General features: G+C 41.9%; 1 protein-coding gene across 9 annotated transcripts in view; it reads left to right on the top strand.

Annotated features, from left to right (window-relative positions):
* Positions 1–15,697, top strand: part of ZNF521 (zinc finger protein 521) — a 305,760-nt gene that overhangs the window by 30,863 nt on the left and 259,200 nt on the right. For all 9 annotated transcript variants that reach the window (XM_082234759.1, XM_082234755.1, XM_082234753.1 and 6 more), the window contains one exon: positions 4,984–5,163. Coding sequence is in view for 8 of the 9 variants with exons in the window: in XM_082234755.1 (XP_082090881.1) it covers positions 4,984–5,163 (180 nt within the window). In the remaining variant the exon portion in view is untranslated. The remainder of the gene's footprint in view (positions 1–4,983; positions 5,164–15,697) is intronic.

Here is a 15,697-nt window from a genome sequence, read left to right as displayed (position 1 = left end):
CTGGCCACATAACCCGGAAGCTGTACGCCAGCTCCTTTGGCCAATAAAACAAGATGAGCGCCACAACCCCAGAGTCTGCCACAACTGGACCTAATGGTCAGGGGTCCCTTTATCTTTATCTTTACTTTCAGTGAAACTTAGTTTGATACATCCCATATACACAAGGAGATGGTGACGTGTATGTGTCTAAGTAATATCTGAAACCCGGCAGTCCAATTTTTCCTCTGTATCCAGACTCCAGCAAGAACCAGCATTCCAGAGATTGTGTACTTGTAAAACTTTCCCACCCCTTCCCTTGTTGGAAAAGGTGGGCCCAGTGCATTTATTTTCCCATGTCAATCATATGTTTGATAGGAGAAAAAGTTTCTAATATCACAGAGATCTGCAATGCATCTGTGAGCTAGAGAATTCATGTCAAGTTCTGCAGTTATCAAAGAAAAAATTCATTTGGTAGGACTTCTGATTTGGAGTCACGTGGATATTTGATGGTATGTAGAGAAAGTGTGGTAAGGCAAGCTCTGTGTAAAATAAATGTTGATAACATTAGGTGGCACCTACCAGTATAAGCTTGAACTTATACCACATGTGAGATGCTATAAAACCTCAGGCTGGTGATGGCTATACACCAGTCCATCATACTGATGGGACCGAGAGAAAATCAGGGGTTGCGGTTTATGCTTTTTCTCTCTTGTTTGCTGCCCATCAGATGAGTGTGCAACCATGGATTTAGATATTGGGTATTTTGCAGACAATTTGCATTGTGTGCTGAGGTCCCCAAAACACCCCTACCCCAATAACTCACATATCACACATAATTTTTGTTTAAGGTTTTTGGCATAATTTTGGCCACAACTTTATTAAACATACACATTGTGAGTGGTTGCTTAGGCATTGGTTATGACTATCTGCCCCCCCCCCCCCCGCCTTGGGGGACAGCACTGACTCCCGGATTCCAGCGAAAGCCAGTGTGGAGAAACAAGATCAGGGATAACTGGAGCTGCGACACAGACCCTCAGCTTCTCCCCGCATGCTCCCAGGAGCTTACGCGGCCCGCACCGGATTCCAGGGGTTTGGACGAGAGGATGGTAAGCCCCTGAATTCCTTTAACGGAATTCCCGTGCAGCAGCAGCATTGGAGGGGCAGGCACAGCCAATCCATACCCCTCCACCAACCAATTTAACCAATGCCTAACCGCCAACCTTACAAGTTGTGACGATTTGCTACGCAGTAGGCAAAAACCAAATGGCACACACTAATCAGCCAAATGGAAAAATTCCTACCAGGCCCCCGCACCAAGGCGGACGACCCCATGACAGGCATAGCCAGGTCAAAGAACAAGCCCAATCAAGGGAGGGCCCACAGCGAAAGAGAAAGCAGCTTGCTGTGGACCTTGTTTAAATAACCTCTGTTCCCACCCCCAAATTGGCAACATCAAATTTACCCCAGTAACACCAACCGCCAATCCAATCCAAGCCCCTTCAATCTATCCTGCCTGGCAACCATGGGGTGCTTTGCTCGGCCCCATCCGCAACACGTGCTCTCCTTTAATGAGAACATGCTTTGTGGAACTCTTTTATTTTTGAAAACTGTAGTTTCTAGTCTGTATGGTTACTGGGTGGTGGGAATGGAAGCATGTGGCTATTTTCTGTACGTCCAGAGTGAGATGTTGAATGAGCAGTGTTCCCAGAAGATACAACTATGGAAAGTCATTAACTAGTGTGAAAGGCTTGGAATATATTGGTGGAGCCAACCAATAGTTAGGGTTGCCACTGAGCCAATGCTTCATCAAAACCTAGCCATAATAATTTTGTGTTGCCATATGCAGTGTAGACGATGGTTCTTCCTGCCATCTCTAAAACCATTCAGCAGCTTCCAAGTATCTGTGGCTTTATTTTAAAATGGAGAGGTCTTTACCGGGGTGGGGGGGTGGGGAGAATGAGAGACAGTGGTAGAAATATATGCATCAAGAGAGGCAGAGGCTGCCACAACTCATTACACAGAGGCTGTGACCGAACCCAGGTCTCGCAGGTTTTCCCCCTTAAGAGTTGACCTAAAAACTACCGTAGCATTTTGCTAGAGCATGCATTCTGAAGTTGCAGCAGAAGGGACTAAGTTGCCTGACTCCCGTCCCAGTAGGTTTGTATCTGTGAATGCATAAATGGAAGCAAGTCTTCCCTCTCCCTCACAGCGACTCCCATTATGTAATTTGAAAAAATAATTCCTAACATTAATAGTCGGTTCTATTTTTGTAAAACGCATTGTCATAAGCAGTTTTTCACGTTTTGTATCTTAAGCTCTGGGCACGCGCCTGTCTGTTACTCTATTGGATTCTTGTTAAGGGCCAGCATTCATGAATAATAAGCGCTGTGGTTGTTGCATCTCTTTCTCCCCTCTAGCATGCTACTTAAAGCAGAGTCAGACTCTACCCTTATTTTAAAACAAACAGGTCTGTAAACTTTATGTGCAGCATTTAAATAGTCGTGTTAAAATTCAGACCCAGTGCCTGCATTTCCCCGAGTGCTGTCAGTTTTATGAGATGAAACTGGGAGCTTGAGCTGAACATCTAATAGTATGCATTGTGCACATGCTGCCTTCCAACAAGTGTTTAATGATGTCGGGGTCAGTTTGCAACAGTTAAGACAATTATTTCTTTTCCTCAGCTGCTTATAACCTAGCGGTATTTTTAACTGCTAGGCTAAGGTAGATGTAAAGGTTGGGAATGTACTTACAAGTAAGTTTGGGATCCAAGCAGTGTGTTAAAGGGAGTTTAAAGGGGCTTTTCTCTTCAATCAGCATGTGTTGTTCTGGGGCAATGTAAGATCCAAATTAAACAATATGGAAATTAGCTGGTACATGCCAGTATACTACTTCTATACCAGGACTGCTTCTTATGAGAGTCATACTCACATTTTAATTATGTGTATACTGCATGTATTATACCATGGGGACTCACTGTCAATCACAGTTTCCTAAAGTGTGTATATGTAGTCAATATTTGACTAGATAATGGCGCACGGTGGATTGTGCCTTACTACTGGTGGAATGTGAGCACCTTTAGTAACTGAGTTGCTTTCCCATGTACTATGGCAGCCTTAGTTACCACAAACACTTTCCAAAGGGATTTTAAAGGGAGCTTTCCATATGCATTTAACATGTATAAGCTGCTTGTTAGTAGACAGCATATTCATGTAAACATAATGCTTGCCAAATATACCAAAAAACACAAAGGATCATACTTTTACATGCCATTCACATACACAACCTAGAACTTGAAACATGTCTTCATACAAAACACATAACTTCTACGCCTCATTCACACATGCGGACTAAACATATACCAATATTCGGACACAGTGTTTACACATGTACAATCATTTTGCCATTTGAGTTTCTTGGTCCCTCATACAGATTTTTCCACCCTTTACATAATTCCAGGTATGCTTTATTGAGTTTTAAGAATGAAGAGGGCCATCTGCAATTGGGGGGGGTCTCTTCTCTTCCATAGTACTTAATGGAGCTTGATCAACCAGTTAATTCTTGCATCCAAAGAGGGTGCTCTCTTATCAGGCAAGCTGTTGAGGAGAGCACTCTTTCACAACTTTCCAGGCGCTAAGGAGAAGATGTTGATGTGTTCCTGCCTTCATGTGGTGGCAAACCCTTTCTCTTTCCCCATTCAGCTTAGTGGGAAAATGATTGTCTCTAGAGGGGAAGCTTTCTTGATGTCTCCAGTCCTGCCATCAGACTGAACTGAGGTTTATTGCTATGCTAACTTCTGTAGGAGAAACTGCTGCTGCATCCGAACAAATGTTGAGTTGGAATGGATGCAGCTTCCACTCGAGTCAGTTTTAGGTTCTGCACCTCCACTCCCCTCTTCTCAAGCTCCTCTCTCAGGTCTCTTTTTGCTCCAGTTTGTTTTCTAGTGGGCAAGAGGAAATTTATCAGATTTCTATGCAGCCTTGATCATGGCTTTCTACTTTGGAGGAAGGTTGATAGAAAGATACAGCTCCTAGTATCTGAAGCGAAAAAAAAAAGATATTTTTAATACCTGGTGAACTCGATAGAGCTCTTAGCTTTTCAGTACTATGTTTTCAAGCCTTTTTGGCATGGGTAATTTTCTGAAAGTTCACAAGAAGCTCTCTTAAATTATGATCTTTTTAAAGTCTTAAACTTGCTTGTCCCTTTTGCACTAGTTGTATACAAAGCTGCAGTTGTGCTGGATGATGATTAGATTTCACTTTCTACAAGGGATTTGTGTGAACTTTACAGAAAGTTAGAACCTATTATTGGGCTCATCATTACTGTCCTGGAACTAGATTATCAGTTTGATCCTCACTATACCAGTTACGATTTATAATGATGGAAACAGGGTCTCTTGGGCTAGTGATCCTCTGCAGGTTAATACAGCTTTGGTTAATTAGGAGACAGTTTAAATAACTTTAGGACTTCTCATTTTAAGGCATATGTTTTTGTTTTTAGTTGGCAATAAAATAAAATAATCTGATCATTTGGCTGGTTAGTGAAATGAGACAATTTCATTCTCATGACTTGGATAGCTTTTATCATTTTTTGAAAGTTAAAACAAAATCTATTGAATTCACTCACTGGTACATTTTTGTCTTTCCTTTCATTATATTGTGGTGAATTGTAGAAGGGATTTATTCTTTTAAATTATTCAAGTGATGAAAAGCCCCCAATAGTTATATTAAACTTGACAAAATTAACTGTGAAGAATGGAAGTGCTGTTTTTCAGGGGGGAGTAACTGTTTGGGAAGAAAAACCATTGAGAAAAGAGAGGATGGATGCTTCCTCTGTTTATGTGGCTATAAAAGCTAGTATTATGTTCATGTTCTGCAGGCTTGAGCAAAAATATCCCTCCCCCCCCCGCTTGTTAAGTAACCTAAACAACAACAAACCCAATCTGAATCTTCTTCTTTTTAAAGGATCTCTTAAAGCCCTGGGGTCATAGTCTTGATTTTCTTTCAGATCTGAACTGTAAACTAGAAGACAAGACAGAAGATGGAGAGTTGATAGATTGTAAGAAAAGGCCGGAAGAAGGGGAGGAGTTAGAGGAAGAAGCTGTGCACAGCTGTGACAGCTGCCTCCAGGTGTTTGAGTCACTGAGTGATATCACAGAGCACAAGATTAATCAATGTCAACTGACAGGTAAACAATACTTATCACTTTGTGTCTCCTTCCACTGTTCTGTTTCTGATTTCAGGTCCTTTCTTCAGAACCGCTCTCTTATTCCCTCCCCCCCCCCCATTTCCCCCTTCCCTGTTATTTTACTGCTAAAGATGCTCAGGTAATTTTGTTCACATTTCTGAAACGATTCCATTGTTCTTCAGTGAATGGGTTCCATTCAGGTTCTAAGGAAGCGTGGATCATTCTGGCAGACCATTAAACACCACTGTAGATTTCCTTATAACTGATTTTTCTTACTTGCCTCTCCAAGCGTCTCTTATGCAATTTGATGTAAGAAAAAAATGACGTGGATACAACCTGGTCCTTGAAAACTTAGACTCAGGGCTCCAAATGCTGTTTTCAGAAATGATGTGTGGCGATGGCTGATAGAATTTGCAGTGGATGCAGTGAAACATCACACCAATAACTATAGTGTGCTGGTCACAGTAGCCTCATGAAACTACTCCTGCCCAGTTGTGACACTGTGGACAAAGATGCTAGTTTGTGTTTTACTTTTGGGCCTGTGGTCTAAAGCGATGTCTGGGCCCTAAAGAAAGATGCATTTTATCAGTGGGTTTTCTTAGCAGTGATTGGGACTGACAGAACCAAATAAATTTCTAATGCAATTTACTAAACAGAATATGGACTTGGGTGCTGGGAGTGGTGATGAGAAGACCCACCTCATATAACCCCATGTGGTAAACCACAGGAAGCATTTTGTTTGAGAAGCTTTCTTGAAAGATCTTTTGGCCTCAGAAGCATGAGGAATTATGTAGGGGCAAACCAATGCATCCTATATCCTTGAAGACCTTGGGACTCCAACCCAAAGGAATGCAAGTCAGGACAGCTCCAGAAAACAAATGATATTAGACATTCATGTTTTTTTGAAATCAAAGTGATTTTTTTCAGCAGTGAAGAAATATGTGGTGCAGCACTGGCAACAGTCCCTTGGTCAAAGCAAGCAAATTCTCCTTTACCTACCATAATAAGACTCTATCCAAAAAGAAACACATTTTTTACACAATTCCCCATGGTTTCTTCATTTACTTGTGAATGTTATTCAGATTGGCCTAAACCTTCTGAGTTCAGATCACAGGAATCATCACGGCCAGCAGTTAGCTATTACTGTAGAGAAAAATGTATGAGACGTGTGCTTTTGCAATTAAGGGAAGCAGATAAGCGTTTTGCAGTATTATGTGTGTGCATTTACTGGCACCTCTAGCTCTTTAGCCAAAGCAGCCACACAAGATTGCATGCTTGTGTGTATAAAGCAGGCTGTAGCTCAGCAGCAGAATACATGCTTTGAATGCAGAAGGTCCAAAGTACACGCAGTTAAAAAGCAGTCTCTGATAACAAGGCTGGGGAAAGACCCTGGAGAGGATCCTTAGACTCAGAGAGCTGCCTTCAGTCAGAGTAGATGAAGCTGCCTGGGAATGCTTATATTCATAAGGTAGCCTTGTATGTTCATATGTATAATATGGTATTGAAGAAATAAAAAAATTCCTTCCAGTATCTGAAGAAGTGTGCATGCACACGAAAGCTCATACCAAGAACTAACTTTATTTGGTCTTTAAGGTGCTACTGGAAGGAATTTTTTTATTTTGACTATGGCAGACCAACACGGCTACCTATCTGTAAATGGTATTGAAGCTAATTCATGGAGAATAGAGAAACAGAACAAACGTATTTAAGGGGCAAATCTCTCACAATATGGCACACTGTGTGGTGCCAAAATTTGGCACCCCCAAATGGATCTTCTCAATTGTGTACAGGGCTGTCCGGGGTGCAAAGATCTGCCTGGTGCCCCCCCCCCAAGGTTGCCCAGTCCCAGGTGCGCAGGAGGGTGGAGCCAGCCAGCTGCCTCAGCATCTCACTGGCTCGGTCGCCCCTGAACTCGTGGCGCAGAGCTGCCAGCAGCAGAGGAGCCTGCCGCGGCTCTCCGACCGACAGGTGGTCTCTTCCCTGGACTCAACTCTTGGGCCCCGGACTCTCGGCCTGGCGCCCCTGAAAGCCTGGTGCCCGGGTGCCCCGCACCCCTAGCGCCTATGGGTAAGACAGCCCTGATTGTGTATCTTCTCAGTTTGGCGCCCTCTCGGCTTGGCATCCTGTGCGGGGAACTGCCTGCACTGCCCTATATTTGAAGCTGCAGACAATCGCAGTATATATTTTCTGTGTGTTGCCTTCTGTATTGCTTTTTGCTCTTGGTCTTTTGAAATGTTCTTCCAACCAAAGTTTGGGTAAATGAATCCTTCTGTTTCACTCCAGCCCTTTTATGTACTTGTCATGCTCGCCTTTAGGCAATTCTTATTTATGTCTGGCAAGGTGTTGGTGTCGGTGGGTGGAACCCCCCCCAAAAAAATTTGGCTATTTATGTTTGGTAAACTTTATCCTTTTCTACCAAAAAGAAGAAACAAAAATAAAAAATTGCTGCCTCCAATTTTCCTTGACGGACCCTTTGTAATCCCCTGACATATCTCACCCGGAGCTGGGTGTTGAGTTGAGTGACTGCAAGCAGCATGAACTGAATATCGCGCAACTAGGGAACTGAAGCGAAAGGAGAAATTCCTGGAGCACTGCTCCTGATCCACTTCACCCCAGGTCATGCTGGAGGGCAGAACTTGCCATGCTAAATGAGGGTTAAAATGGCTCTGCCACTTGAGTACATTTAAAAAAAAAATGTTTTTCAAAGAAAGGCACTGAATCCCCTAAAAAGCCTGGTGTCTCAGTGTTGCTGTAGAAATTGTTGACTGGTAGAAATCAAAACTATTCAAAATAAAACGGAGGGTTTGGAAAAAATTAAAAACCTCTTTCTGCATCGAAGGACCAAGATTGTTCCTCGTGCTCTGCCTCGCCTGAAATAATCCAAGATTAAGTACAGTGTCCTGTGCTTGAAACAAGGATTATACAAATATGTCATTTTCTTAAAAGTATCTCATGTGTGTGCTTGTTTTTAATGCTGTCTGCAGGATCAGTCAAAAATATTTTATGTGTTGGTTCCAGAGGGTGGGATATATTAGAGGGGGGGAAAATAGCAAATGGTTTTGTCCTGGATATAGTATGAAATAATGCCCTTATACAGTTTTCTAGTTGTTTCATTTTTCTAATTAGCAATGGGCAAAAGAAAAGACACTGCCCCAGCTGGTAAGCCAAACTATGGTTTATTGGAACCACACAGATGTGCAGAGCCCTGGAGAGTTTCTTGCAGCTGCTTTTCTCCTCCCTAGTCCTTTTTACCCCCCCCCCCAAGGGGTTTGGATGGTATGGCTAAAATCTTGGCTTATCACGGCACTGGAGTAAAAAAGACCAGGAAGGAGGCTTGCTGTGTTGTGTGAACCAGGCTGTGTATGAAAGAACGAATGAAGAAAACATGCCGCAGCCCCAAATGTGAAATTGGGTACTTGAGGCTGCAATCCTATATATAATTCCCCACGAGTGTAATAGGACTTACTTTCCAATAAATGTGCACAGAATAGTGCCGTAAATTAGGCTGCTAAATCTATGTTTTCATTCCTATCATATTTAGTATAGTTTTGAGTTATTGGAAGTTTCAGCACCATGTTTTGTGTACGTTAAGCACAATAATGTCAAGAAAATATGACCCAGTAACCTAAATATAAACTGATGAAGTATTACTGAGCCCAAAGATAGTTGCTGCTTTTAGCAAGTATTGATTTTTATGATGCTTGGAGAGATAGCAAACTTATGAAAAAGCTTTTTTAAGGAACTTTATTATAGATTTAGGATCCTGTTTTGCAGACACAGTTAAGTTCTAATTCAGATCATATTCTGGTGCTACTTTTCTTCCTGGGATCGTACTTCCGCAACTCGGCAAAATCAAATCCTCTTTTATAGAGGCTCAGGAGCAATCCCATATTCAGATAAAGACAGGATCTTTTCTTTCCATCTCTGTTTTTCTTAGTGGTGTGGGGAGTAGAAACCTGAGTCTGTGGCCTATTACTGATCTTTCCCAAGGTGTGGAATGGTCAATAATGCCAAAGTAGGCCCTAACCTGGGATGCGGGTGGTGCTGTGGGTTAAACCACAGAGCCTAGGACTTGCCGATCAGAAGGTCGGCGGTTCAGATCCCCGCAACGGGGTGAGCTCCCGTTGCTCGGTCCCAACTCCTGCCAACCTAGCAGTTCGAAAGCACGTCAAGTGCAAGTAGATAAATAGGTACTGCTCCTGCGGGAAGGTAAACAGCATTTCTGTGCGCTGCTCTGGTTCTCCAGAAGCAGCTTAGTCATGCTGGCCACATGACCCAGAAGCTGTACGCCAGCTCCCTCGGCCGATAGAGCAAGATGAGCGCCGCAACCCCAGAGTCGGCCACGACTGGACCTAATGGTCAGGGGTCCCTTTACCCTTTACCTTTTTAGGTCCTAACCTAATAACTTTATTCTAGTTCAGAATGCAAAAACTAATTTGCTTCTGTGTCCCTAGCCATGTGTTGTGTGCACATGGGCTTGGGGTGTGTAAGAGAGCTTTCTTCGCACTATACTGTAAATGGCGATGGAAACTTGGGAGCCTGAGAGGCCTTTTGTGATGTGGCTCTAAGGTGCAATGGGGGAAGAAGAGGGTCTGCATTCAAAAAGTGGGGTGGGAGAAGCGCATGCTAGCTATAAATTTGTTTTCACTGGTAGAGTATAGCCTTATGTCACCTTATGTCACTGCTTCTCCTGAACATTGTAGAATCCAGACTGAAATCCTGTCAATTATAGGAACATAGGAAGCTGCCTTATACTCAGCCCATCTAGCTCAGCATTGTCTTCACTGACTTCTAGCAGCTCTCCAGGGTCCCTCGCAACCCTACCTGGAAATGCCAGGGATTGAATTTGAGGCATTCTGCATGCAAAACATAATCATTATCATCATTTCATTTTCATGCTGCCTTTTCATAGTTAATAATGATTATCGATAATACTGATTTTATTATTTATACCCCGCCCAACTGGCTGGGTTGCCCCAGCCTCTATGAGTGGCTTCCAGCACACATAAAAACATAATAAAATGTCACATATTAAAATCTTCCCCATACAGGGCTGCCTTCTGATGTCTTCTAAAAGTCAGATAGTTGTTTATTTCCTTGACATCTGGTGGGAGGGAGTTCCACAGGGTGGGCGCTACTCCCGAGAAGGGCCTCTGCCTGGTTCCCTGCGACCTCACTTCTTACAGTGAGAGAACTGCCAGAAGCCCCCCCCCCCAAGCTAGATCTCGATGTTCAGAATGAAGATGCCACCAAACCGAACTATTTCCACATAAATAATAAATTGTAATAAGATCTAAAAATTAAAGATAGGAAAAAAATGGATAACAGCAACGCCCCCCCACCCCAAGAAAAACCCCTATACAATACCCCAATCCCAATTGCTCTATCACTGAGCTACATTAGTAATTATGCTCCTGTCATGGTTTCCAGTCAGACCAAATTTGAGTTGAGGATTAAAGTTTTTAAACGAAGGCCACAATTCAGGTTCCAACGTCTGATTTAAGGTAACAGTTCTGTGCACTTACTTGGGAGTACATCACATTGTGCCTTGCTTCTGGCTGGACTTGTGTAAGATTGCGCTGTATTCCTGTGGGTTTCAGTGGCTTGTGGCTGAAACCCTAATTCAAACATGAAGGCTCCATCCAGTGGCTCTGGTGTATACTGAGCGCTCAAAATATTCCCCAGTGTCAGAGATAGTAAAACAGCCTCTCTCTGCTCCCATAGAGCACAGTCCTGTAAGATTTTGGATTATGACTGTAAGGGAAGCAAGTCTTGCTCGTTTTTGTTTTAAATGTGCATAATATCCATCTGGGGTTAGCATTGGGCTGCAGGACACCCCCCCCCCCATAAAAGTTATAAGCACTTCTAATTAAAATGCTGACAAGAATATATATGCAGACATACTTGGGGAGAGTGAATGGTTGTGTACCAGAAACATAAGACCTACTCACATGGATTAAGAATAAAGCACATTTACATTATAGAGAGTAGATCAGTTCAGACCTCTATGCTCTTCTCTACTGCTAGGTAGAATTTATCAAACATTTTTCTTTGTTAGCTGTTTTTGTTTTAACTTAATATCATTTTCATATATTTATCAATTTAGCCCCAGAAAAATGAATTTCTGAAATCAAAGGAAGATAATCTAGAACCTCTAGTCTTGTAGGCACATGAGATTTGTATACACTGAATGAACACTGTAGTGACAGTCTTCATCAACATACATTCAGCGAAACATCAGCACTGAGCTTATGTGCATACAAGCTGAATGCTCATAATGCTCTGTCCACGGGTCCAGGAACTCTCCAAGGTCCCATATATTGTGTACTGTTCTTACAATTTCCTGATGTTGTTCTGAATGCATACAGGAGGGGTGAGCCAATGGAAGTCATTCCACTCCATTTCTGTACGTGAATCTGGTGTACACATATGTAATGTTCTTTTATACTTTTATTCTTGCTACTCTAGGTTCAAATTTCCTCCAATGTTCTTGATATGCACAAAAAATTAAAGGAACTCTATCTATACACCCAACTCATGTATTACATATATGGTGAGATAATTTAAATCAATGTGAGTTTAAATCAGTCATTTAAATCAGCAAGAAAGAAAAGGCGAATTTAAACTTGGGTTTTCATGTATTTCCTAAGCAATGGTGTAAAATCAAAATCTGCAAATATATTTAAAATGTGGTGAAATTGGTTCTTCATTTGCATAGAATAGTCTCATTTAATTCAGTGTGTCTGGAAGAAGTCATTGATTCAGTTTAGAGATTCATTGTACAGCTAAGAATCCTATGTTCAGATTATTTAATATGAAACATGTTATTCTTTAAGAAAAACTTAGCATATGTGATTTTTAATAGATTTCTATCTGCCTTGATCTATTGCTCAGCCGACCAGTCACTGCCCCTAGACCCGCACGTGACCACTCAGTATAGATTGATGAAGGCTTGATTGAAAAGTTTATCTCACAATAATATTGACTTCACAGGAAAGTCCTCTCTAATTGATTATTTTCCTTTTGTTGTCTTTATAGAGAAGTTTGAGAAAAGAAGCCTTACATAGGGCATTAGTACACTGCACACAATGGAATAAAACATGCAATTCTCTGCCAAGGTAATCCAAATTATGTGCCAAGAAAAATTGAATCTGGCAAGCTTTATAAATGATGTGATATTGTGCAGGGCGCTAAAGCCGCCTGTTCTTGTCCCTTTTTAGTCACTGGCTACAAGATTAAAAGTGCACGCTCACATTGGTAGGCAATTGGAAACTTTCGAAAAGAAAAATCAGAGCAAGAGTTGAATCTAATGGAGTCATTGCCAGAGAGGAACAACTTCCTCTCATGTAACTTTCACCCTTCAGTTTGTGTGCCCCCTGCTCTCCCCCCCCCCCCCGATCTGTTCTGGAAGGTTGGGGCAAAATGCAGATTTTGGGGGGTGCAGGGCAGACAAGGTTGCGAGGGAGGAGAGAGAGGAGGAGTTCCACCGCTTGGGCAGACACAATTCCTCTCGCACAGTGGCTCCATACTATTCAACTCAGTGTCTGCACCCTCTATCAGATTTCAAGTTTTTCCCATGCTAGTGAAAAACCACAGATTGATACGTCCAGATTGATACGTCGGCAGCAGTGCCCGGGCAGACATTGGGCAAGTGTCTGGGAAAATCTGAACGTATGGCAGCCCACGGCAGCAGTGCCATTTTTGCCGTTTCCCCATAAAAATAGCTCAAAACGGCATTTTTTTAAAAAGTCATTTTGCCCCCAAATCTCAACAACTGTGGGCAAAACTAAAAACTCCACAACTTTACACTGTTTGAAATATGGCAACCCTAGTTTTCAGGATTTATATCATGCCTTCGCATCAAGGTGTCAGAGCAGCTAACAACAAACACATGTACAGTCAAAAAGGTAGAAGAAAGCAATAGCAGTAACACTAACCTTACACAGCCTTTCCCCTTTTTCTGATTAGGAAAGGGAGGGGAAGTAAAAGGGGGAAAGTGGCTTATCTTATGGGGTGTCATAGTCAATAGGTAAGATAAGATATATGGCAGAACAATTGCATGTTAAGTACTGGTTGAACAATGTAAATATTAAGAAGATTCTTGGTGGGTTGTCATTCTAGCTCAGTGTTAGTTTAGCCAAATTTGTGACTTCACATTTTATTTCTAGAGACAGAAATTGTGTCCAAGTGATGGTGGGGAGTTTTGCTTTTTTGTACCTTGTGCCTGGCTGGAAAAATCTATTACGAAATACAGTTAACAGAAATGCATTAGAGGGAAAGTCAGAGCAGTTATTTCATATGGTTGCGTTGGAGTCTGAGGGAAGGGATAGGATTTAGTATTATACTGTTAATAATCAGTATTAATTAATGTGTACACCATTCTGAGACGAGGGCCATTTTGCACATTATATTCAGGAAACATGAGTGTGCAAAGGAAACTGCAGCCAACTGTGGCTCCCTGACAAGTTTACTTACATGATTCACCGTTTTGCAGGTGCATCTTTGCCACAGTCACACTTTATGGTGTACCTCAAAGCATGATAGTACAATTAGAAAATGCAATAGCTCCTATGTGACTTAGCAGCAAGTTCTCCCTGAGCCTCTTGTGTTTCCCTGTTGCTTCCCAGGGTAGCTGGGAAGAAAAATTATGCTGTGGCTGCCAGTGAGCTGCAAGTGAGGGAAGAACTGTTACACAATCATGGCACCACTAACAGTGCATTGGCAGAGACTTGCAAAAATCCTGGGGCTCCTGTTCTAGGGTTGTTGCCAAGTTCAAAAACTGCGGCAAACACACAAGCTTTCAAATAAGGGTGCAGAATTGAGGTCAGGGTGCAGTCACTGGAGTAAACGTGGTAGAATATCATTTCAGCTGCTCCTACTTAACTCCCTTGAGTTAAAGCACCGCGACCACACATTGCTTCTTTACACATTAGTTGCTTAAACAGAATTTGGCCTTGCTGTGCATGCATTCTGTTTGTCCATCTCCTGCACCTTAACGAACTTTTGCACTAAATCCCAAGATGGCTATTTAGCAAGATTACCAGTGGATGAATGGGTGATGCATGTGTGGCTTCATATACCAATTACATTTATTATATTGTATTAACTTTATCTCAATGTGTTAGTCTTATATGAATTTTTAAAACAAATTCTGTTAGAAATACAGTTGGTATATATTTTGTGCCGTGTCTTCTTTCATCAGGATGACTAAGAGGCTGCAGAGATTTTATTTTTTTGACAAATCTGTCATCCGATTCCAAAATGGCTGATGACAGAAGAAAACTTTGTTAAAGAAGTAGAACTTCATGTTCTTAATTCTTTCTTTGGGCTGAAAGGTCACCATCCTTGGTAGGGGAGATCACCTGGGAATGGTGTAAATGTAGTGGAGATCTCTGACCTGTTAATAAGCACCAGGAGAAGGAGATAGGGATCATTCCACAATGTGCCCTGGGGGTACTTTTCCTTTAAACTTCAAGCTGTGTAGCTGGAACTGTTCAACTTTTTATTTCTTTCAGTTTTACCTTCAGGGGAAAATTGATCGATTTGGAGATGATTATTCCATAATCTCTGAATCTCTCTTTCTCCACATTGCAGTGGGAACTCCTTGAAGTTTAAAGGCATTGTGTTTCCTCGGTGCATTGTGCAGTGAGCCCAAAGACTGTATGGGGACAGGAGTATTCTTTAACAGTTTGATGGTAGTAGGCATGTTTGGAACTGTAATAGTCATGTTTTATACTAAGGATATATCTTAGCTTATGTTGTATCCTTCCCAGCAATTTCTGGGATGGTGTTGGGATGACAGAAGAAGATAGCAGAAACAAAAGCTTGTGCACGTGTTGTGGACTGAGAGATGAGAACATTGGTTACAGATATTTTAGCAAATGATTTGTGCTCCCCCACCATGAAACAGCAATGAAACCATCCCTCATAATTTTGTTTCGCGCCCTCCTTGATATTTGCTTCATAGCGTTAAAACATTTTCACATAAGATGATGTAAATGATAAAAGAGTTGCTGAAATCTCATTTGTTACCAGAACAGTATGATCAATGACATTCTCAAGCTCACTGCCAATATTTCACCACTGTGAATCTGTATCTGCATATAAAACAATTCATGGGGAGCTCACTGAAATAAAAAGTAGAGGGAAAGTTTCCCTTGACTTTTCTGTCCACATTTGATTCAGCCGCTCAACACCTACTAAAAGTATTTTATGGATTCATTCTTAGTTCCTGAAGTTGGAAATACATAGCGAGCACACCTATATATGCAATAACAGAGCAGACTGACAAGGTGTCAAATTCAGGAAAATGGTGGTTCATGCACTTTTTTTTTTTTGCACAGGGGGAGGGAAGCAAGCTAAATAATGTATCAGAGAAATGCCTGCTCTTTCACTGCTTTTCTAACTGTGAATGGAAATGGTGTGTCTCATTTGTTTTTACTGCTTCATTCCAGCGGGAAGTCCAGTTTAATGACTGGAGGAGGGTTGGGTGTCTCCCGTGGAGAAGGCACAGGAAGGGTCAGGTTTTTCAAAC

This window comes from Podarcis vaucheri, assembly GCF_965113315.1.
Source record: "Podarcis vaucheri genome assembly, chromosome: 8".
Taxonomy (NCBI): domain Eukaryota; kingdom Metazoa; phylum Chordata; class Lepidosauria; order Squamata; family Lacertidae; genus Podarcis; species Podarcis vaucheri.
This window is presented reverse-complemented; position numbering and strand designations above follow the sequence as displayed.